This window comes from Myxine glutinosa, chromosome 2 (genome assembly GCF_964187855.1).
Source record: "Myxine glutinosa chromosome 2, kmMyxGlut1.1, whole genome shotgun sequence".
NCBI lineage: Eukaryota > Metazoa > Chordata > Myxini > Myxiniformes > Myxinidae > Myxine > Myxine glutinosa.
Window position 1 is genome coordinate 162,460,675 of NC_136262.1, and position 8,341 is coordinate 162,469,015.

At 44.6% G+C, this 8,341-nt stretch overlaps 1 protein-coding gene across 1 annotated transcript; it reads right to left on the bottom strand.

The window, feature by feature from the left end:
• Positions 1 to 353: 353 nt before the first annotated feature.
• On the bottom strand, positions 354 to 2,130 carry LOC137422540 (protein FAM200C-like). Its single transcript, XM_078772666.1, has 2 exons — positions 1,422 to 2,130; positions 354 to 1,297 (listed from the first exon to the last, which is right to left on the bottom strand). The coding sequence occupies exons 1-2, from the start codon at positions 2,128 to 2,130 to the stop codon at positions 354 to 356; spliced, it is 1,653 nt and encodes a 550-aa protein (XP_078628792.1).
• Between the last annotated feature and the right edge of the window lie 6,211 nt (positions 2,131 to 8,341).

The following is an 8,341-nucleotide window of genomic DNA, read 5'->3' on the forward strand; positions in this document are numbered from 1 at the left end:
GTTGATATTGAAGCCAGCCAGGACTGGGCCCTGGGCCCTGGCTATTGACGTAGATTCTGTTAACAGCCAGGGCCCTAAGCATGGCAGCCAGGGCCGGGCCCTGGCGGGCCCTGGCTTATTTCAAACACTGGATCTGGTACCCCTGAACAGATAATGTTCTTTCAAAATAACAAAGGAGAGATTACAAACCTCGTTTTATTGCATCAAAACGCAAACAAGCTCAAGGCACGGATCGATGAAAGGAAAGGGTAACTACACAAAACACGTTTGTTGAAATGTCACGTCAAAGGACGCAAAATCAATGAAACAACAATTTAGTCACTAAAGAAGCAATGCCAAAATCTCACTAAATTTTAGTGAGATGGTTGGCACTGCTTCTTAGCTATCAGATCCGGAATTCGTGGTCGCGTGCCAGAGAGAGCACAGCACAGATCTCCTTCAACGTTCAGCTTGCTTCTGTATTTGGTCTTGACAGCGACCAGCGCGGAGAATGCAGCCTCGCAGAGATACGTGGATCCGAACATCGTCAGAATCCGAACAGCTTGAAGCGAGATCAGAGGATAAACAGGAAGATACTTGACCCAGAATGTCTCCAGGTCCAGAATTTCAAAGTCATCCTCAGCCGAGGAGTTGAACTTCAGCTCCAGAAACTCCTCCTGGACCTTGTCCGAAACATCAGCTACGTCGCATTGGAATGGGTTTCTGATGAATTTCCAGGTCTTTCGCTTTTCGTCCAAGTCAGGAAAGTAGCGGATGAATTCCGCTTTGAGTTCAGTCAGATGATCGATGATTTGGTTCTTTAACTTTGAATCGAGAAGGCCGGCCGGAACGGCAGAGTCCAAGTTTGGGAAACAAGCTATGTTTCCGGCCTCCATTCGGCATTTCCAGAGGTCGAGTTTAGCCATGAAGGCTCGAATGGCGTCGTATTGCGTGATAATGTTTATGTGCTTCCCTTGCAGTTTTTGGTTGATACCGTTGAGTGCTTCGAAGATGTCTATGAGGTAAGCTAGAGACAGTTGACATTCTCGGGACTGGAACATTTTGTAGAGATCCGCCTTCCGCTGCACATCTAGGAATGTTGCGACTTCTTCCCTCAGCTCGTAGACTCGCCCCAACATGTTTCCCTTCGAAAGCCAACGCTCATTTGTGTGGAAAAGCAAGGCTTGATGATCGCAGTCCAAGTCCTTGCACAGCTGTTTGAACAGGCGACTGTTTAAGGCTCCACCTTTGATAAAGTTGACTACCTTGATAGCCAGGTTCAGGAAATCCCTCATTTCAGCGGGCAGGGTCTTAGATGCTAAGGACTCACGATGGATAACGCAGTGTGTACCAATAGCAGAGGGACTCTTTTGTTTCACCTTCGTAACGAAACCCGAACGCGAGCCAAGCATGGCCGGAGCTCCGTCTGTGCAAACACCTACCAACGCGTCCCATGAAAGTCGATTTTCTTCGAAGAACTTTCGATACCACTTCAAAGACATCCGCTGCTGTCGTGTAAGTTTCCAGGGGATGACAAAATAGCATTTCCTCCTTCACGCTGTCGCCTAATATGAAACGAGCATACATGAGCAGCTGAGAACACTGAGCCACATCTCTCGTTTCGTCGCATTGGATGGCAAAGACAGGCGAGGCCCTTATCTGGTCAGTCACTTGTTCTTTGATGTCCTGAGACATTTCATCGATCCGTCCCTTGATGGTATCGTTCGACAGGGAGATAGCCGAGAGTTTGTTCGCACTATCCTTCCCCAGGATGAGCTCTGCCGCTCGCAGTAGACTCGGTTTAATGAGAGTCTCTCCGATTGTATGGCTCTTCTTGTTCTTTGCTACTAGCAGGGCAATCTCGTAGGACGCCTCAACGATCTTTGACGTCTGTTGCCGAAATGTCCCACTGCTGTCCAACTTAGCTCGCTTCAAGGCTTCCCTTTTCGCCACAAAGAATGCCTGTGATTTGTCTGCTAGTTCAGGATGGGTTGTCCTCAAGTGGCGTTCCAAACGTGTTGGCCGCATGGCATCATTGCTCAGAGTCTTGTAACATATAACGCACTGAGGAACCTCTGCGTCACCCTTTTGAAGTGCCACAAATCCGAACTTGATGTACTCGTCTTGGTATTTCCTCTTTTTCGCACTCATTGCCATTGACTTCGATTCCAGTTAATAATCTGTCGGAAGAAAAAAAGAAGTGTTAGTTGAGACTGAAACAAACTAGGAATTATATAAGGTGCTATCTTTTCGGTTAATTAATTTTTTTCAGTAGGGGGATTATAATTTCCGTTTGGGGTTATTTAGACGTTTATACTGCCGTCCCGCGCCCCCTCTGAAAATTGCTCACGCCCCCCTTGGGGGGCGCTCCACAGGTTAAGAACCGAGGGGCTAGCGGCTAGGGTGCCAGCTTAGGATCCAAGGATCCTGGGTTTGAATCCCGGTCGATCGTTGAATTAATGCCAGGGGGGTTGACTCAGCCCGTCATCCTTCCGAGGTCGGCTAATTGAGTACCAGTTCACTGGTAATTCCCTGTGTGTCGTAAAAAGGCGACAAACAGGGTTGGTGGCAGGAAGGGCATCCGGCCGTAAAACATTGCTTCAAAAAGGGGACCAACAAAAACAACAACAACCACGGTCCCCGAAAAAGGCCAACCCCCGCTTTGCGGGGAAAAATGGCCTCTAAACGGTGGGTCTAAACGGTGGGTTACATTACTATGCTTTGTATATTGCAGCTCTGCAGCAGCTACAGCTGGCTTGGAAAAAAACATCCAATCCATTAGGTGAGAGTGTTGTCGAATCGAATATTATGAAGAAGCATTAGGTGTTCTGTTTGACGTTGTATTTCTACTTCTGTTCTGTTCTACTTGATATTGTGATGGTTGTGAGCCCAGGGAAAACCCTCGTGAACCCCGGGAAGGACAGAGCACATCCACATAGGATTTAAAGCAAGTTATATCTTAGTTCTCTCTTTAGCAATTGAGAACACATCGTTTACATGTGGATAGATTTGCGTTGTGAATGTGAGTTAGCAAAAGTTGATGTTCTTTCCCGCTCGAAAACAAAAACACAAACACACGACTCCTATAACGACATTCCCATGTCCTTCTCTTCAGCGGATAAGTTGGCACAATTGCTGCCACTGCATTGTTTATGATGGGCACCAAGTTCTCACCCCTCCCCACTTCCTGGACAGAACCTTTATGAAGGCCCCCTTATGACCAATCAAACTCATTTGCCAGACAGAGAGATGGGACCCAGCCAATCATCACCAGTGGGGGCCCCGACAGGACGTCACCAATCGTGGGCCTCAAAGCCGTGGAATGACGGAGGAGAAGAAGCCATAAAAGACGAGATGCGAGGGATTTCAGGGCAGATTGGGGTCAGAGCCATTGATCGAGAGGTCCAGACGGATTTGCTCTTCACTCGCTCGCTTTCTTTATCTTACCAACTTTTATTTCCAACTTTCTGCTTCACCTTTCTTATTCTTCTTCATTCTTTCCATTCTTTATCCCTCTCTAAATTTCAAACTCGCTCTTTCATACACGTCGCGGCTTTTCGATAACACACACAGATGCCACACAGAGCCCGGCGTACCTTCAATGCAGCCTGCCTGTAGCTACACCACCTGCTTACTCCAGAGTGGTTTGACTTGCCACACTGGCTGATATTCCCACATAAGCGGTGCATTCCATAAATCCAGCCCAAGACCATAGAGTGCGCCCAGACCATGGGGCACGAATGAGGCTGATGAAGAGACCTGGGAGTAAGCGCCCTGGAGACGAGCCGGGATCCAGAACCATCGGGAGACCACAATTCCAGCCGGGTTGTGGAAGCTGCATCCGAGACACACGAGCGATCCCACACTGTTTCTTCCTGACAGCTACAATTTTTAAAAAAATAAACATTATTCCAAGAGCATCTCTCCATGCACTCAACATTGTGGAAGGAACCATCTTTAAATGTTGGCATTCAGGGGCCTTGTCCACCAACTGCACCAGATTTGGATATATAAAAGCTGTAGTCTTCTGTACCTGTTGTTCTGTACAACATTTTTGCTCGGACTGTTGGTGTCTAGAAAGCAATGTGGAAGTCCCTCAAAAAATGCATCACAAACGTCTGTCTCTGTTACAGGAGGTAGAGTTCCTTAAAACAAAAGGGGTCACTGAGGCATTACGGAGTGTTTCTCCACCTGATAGACATTTTACTGCTTCATCTCGTGTACTGGGTGATCACAAAACACCGTACTGACCGACCTTACCTCTAATAACATCCAGCAGCCTGTCATCCTTCCGAGGTCGGCAAATTGAGTACCAGCTTGCTGGGATGAATGATCCCGGTGTGTACCCCGGTTTAGAATAGGTACACTGTATCCCTGCACATCGTAAGAGGCGACCAATGGTTGGCATCAGGAAGGGCATCCGGCCATAAAAACATTGCTTCAAACAGGGAACCATGATTGTCATGGGGCCCGCAAGGCTAACCCCCGCTCTAGCAGGGAAAATGGCCTTAAAAAACGATCATTCATTCATTCATTCATTCATTCATACTGATGATATCCTCTTATTTTATGCAGGTGCACAAAATGGAGTTTGTGTAAGGTCAGCGGATTTAGATTTAGTCAAGATGGCACCATTTTTTAACACTAGTGGGCATATTGGTCTTGGGCCATGGCAGGAGGGAGGAGGGGGCAAATACGTTACATTTGTTATTACTAGGACGTGCCCGTACGTGGGTGCCCGTTCCTTGCCAAAAAAAATAAAAAAAATGTCTTCGCCCATGCATGCATGGGCGTGCCCATGGGCCCATGGGCGTGCCCGTAAGTGCGTGATGTGACCGTACAATGAATGTATCGTCCCGACGCCGCAGCTCGGATGGCGCTGCAGTTAATCGGGCCTGTATCGGCAGAGTTATTATAAACGTGTACTACAATCGATCGTACCTTACAACAATCAACACAGATTGCAACGTCAAATAAATGAATACGCTCTCAAATGTGCCGTCCGAGGCAGCGTCTGCTCGCCACGTTCAGCATCAGTACGTCGTCACTATGACTATCCGTAAGTCCGGAAGTGACGTCCTCATTTGACTGTCCGGAAGGTCGCATATCGCAGTTACGATGAATCGCAAATTAGTTTTAATTAGTTTTAAAACATAGTTTAACGCCAACATAGCGCCAACATAGTTTGCCAACGTGAAATAAATGAATACGCTCTCAAATGTGCCGTCCGAGGCAGAGTCTGTTCGCCACGTTCGGCACACGTGATAGCTCACTGCTCTCTGATTGGTTGAATCGTTTTTTGGACATAGCTCGGTAACTACTTCTCCGATTAATATGAAACCTTGAAAAGGCACATCCTCAGGTCCCCAGCAATATACCTGGCAAGTTTCAAGTATATCGGACCCGTGGTTGTCGAGAAACAGCGGTCACAGACACACATACACACACACATACACACAGAGATTACTGGAATTATAGATAGATTATTATTGCCAAATTTGTATTAATTAATATACATTTCGTTACAATGTTATAATTGTTTTTGTTATTTATTACCCTCGCTTGAGGAGAGGGTATTGCATTTGAGTCCGTTTGTTTGTTTGTTTGCACAGAATAAATATGATTTTCTCTGCAACCGTTGGTCCGATTGACAGGAATTTTTCACCATTGGTGCAACTCCACCTGCAGAATTTTAAAGGTAATTATGACGTCATAGGTCACGTGGTATGGGCGCCATCTTGGAAAAACCAAAAAACTTTGCACCTCTATATCTCCGAAAGTGCTGCACAGAAAAAATTTAGACATGCCTCATTGTAAAAAAAACTCTCCATGGAGAATAAAATATGTTAATGATGATGTCATAGGTGCCCCATTATGACGTCATAATTCGACAAGTACAAAACTTCATCCGATCAAGATGAAATTTCTTGAGCATCATCTAGGGATACATTGGTAGGGGGGAAAAAATGACGACGTCATCGGTCACGTGATTCGGCCGCCATCTTGGAAAAACCGAAAAAGTTTATACCTCTATATCTCCGAAAGTGCTGCATAGAAAAAATTGAGACATGGCTCATTGTATTGAACTCCCCATGTGGAATAAGATATGTTAATGATGACATCATAGGTGCCTACATTATAACGTCATAATTCAACAAGTACAAAACTTCATCTTATCAAGATGAAATTTCTTGAGCATCATCTAGGGATAATTTGGTGGAGGATATAAATAATGATGACGTCATCAGCGACGTGGGGTCGGCTAACATATTTGTTTCAACACAAAAGCATTTAAAAAACACTGAAAATACGTCCTGGTGAGTGTCTGCAATCTCAGATTGCTCTTTCTAGTTTTGTAATTAGAATGGCATGCCATGGAAGGACCTATTAAACTGCTCTATACACCTCAACATGACATGCCTTTATAAACATGGGAATTCTTTCGGATTATTTGTAATTAATTATCCTCATCAACTCAGGAGGTCATGACGATCATTTTGGTGTTTCACATTCCACATCAGAAAGCTCCAGTAAAACTCCACAAAAACATGACACACACACACACACACACACACACACACACACACACACACACTCATCCATTTGTAGTAGATGCCATGGACAACTAAAAGAAAAATCATTTTCAATCAAAATCTACCTGAGACCAAAATCCTTCAAGAAGACTCAAAGCATGTTCAGGATTAGATGGTGAAGGACAACATCTACCGAGGAAGGGCACAATCCATAGATAATCTCAAAACAGCAATAACTGACTAAATCCGTTCAATCACAGCAGCCGAATGTGTCGGGAATAATAAACAATTTTTCCCCATTGAATCCAAGTGTATTGATACTTTCATGTCAAAGCAGTGTAGGGACTGACCTCTATAAGCATGTGCCTTAACCTCAATCAAATCAATGACATTAAAGATACCAGGGAGATACCTGTGCTCAGCACGGGTGGGAGGCCAGAAGCAAACAGGCAATGCAGATACAGCGAATGCTAAAGCATGAAACCAATAAATTCCACATTCCTGCAGCACCTTCAGTCGCACGTCAGACATGGACAGTAAGTTCGTGAAGGACTTCCATTAAAAACGTACCCGTTCACAAACAAACGGGTACGTTCACGTATAGAAACATCGATCGTGGGACCGTGGCGAATCTGCATATGGAGATCCGCGAAGATCACGTTCAGAAAGTAGAAGCCATCACGGCATGTCGTCATTCACTTGAACTCGATATCTCTTTTTTCATTCCAAACAACATATCTCCAATTAATCACAAAATGAACTTTTAACAACATTGTTAATGTTTCCTTCATTGTAAAAACTACCAAATCAACAGTTAAGAGGAATTTGAGCCGATAGCTGTTACGGCCTTGGCAAGATCGATGGAGACAGCGATCTGTTAGCGTATTCACCGCCCAAATAGCTACGTGGAATTCTCTCATGTCGAGATTAAATGTCGTTTGAACTTTGGCCGAGGTCATTATTTACTTTTAATGATGTTTATATACGAATGATGTTTAATGAAGCTTATATTGGTTTTGGGTCGTCCTTTCCGCATATCTCGTGCGATTGTAAGTTGGAGAGACGGCCATGATGGCGGGGAGGGGTTTGGAATTCTCTCAAGCAGGGATTCAACCCATGTCCTTATAAAAGGTCTTTGCCCGAGGTCACAGAGCAGTTTATACGGTACCTTCGAACGGACAGACAGACAGACGGACGGACATTTGGTGAATTTTTGTAAGATCTATATGAAACGTTCCATAGTGATCATGCATTATATGAAGCAAATGTGTACTGAAGACAACCATTTCTCAATTGTTGCCATAACAACGGCCAAAAAGATAGGGACAACCCATACCAGACTTGGACATGAATTTATCTTCAGATAATTGTGCCAAATACTTTCACCACACCCACTGCTTGGATATGGCATACATGCTCATGAAGAATGTCAATGAAGATTCCCACAACCTGCGCAGCTGGATTGGATTCAACATGCTGAACTCCATGATTCAGATGACTTGATCAAATGCTACAATGCATACCTTCCTGTAATTTAAGCGTCACCAAAATTGAAGTATCACCCACAACATTAGTAACACGCGTCATTGTGGTTTAGAATTAAGTCAGTGATGCGAAAGCACAGGAGATTCATTGGACAAACCCCATCTTTACTGAGTGGCTTATACTTCACGTTTGTGAATTCCATCTACAAGCATTTCCTTTAATTTTCAATGATGCTAGTCTCTTTGATATTTTAGTGAAGTCTGGGTTAAAAGTGCATTGATCAGTAAATGCTGTTTATTAAGGCAAATAAAAGAAAGGTTGATCAGTTCTCACAATCTGATGTT

Bases quoted from the DNA above. Each gene is read 5' to 3' on its own strand.
- LOC137422540 (XM_078772666.1), bottom strand. From the start codon at position 2,130: ATGAGTGCGAAAAAGAGGAAATACCAAGACGAGTACATCAAGTTCGGA. The intron at 1,298-1,421 runs GTAGGTGTTTGC...GTGAGTCCTTAG, and splicing joins GACTTTCATGGGACGCGTTG to CATCTAAGACCCTGCCCGCT.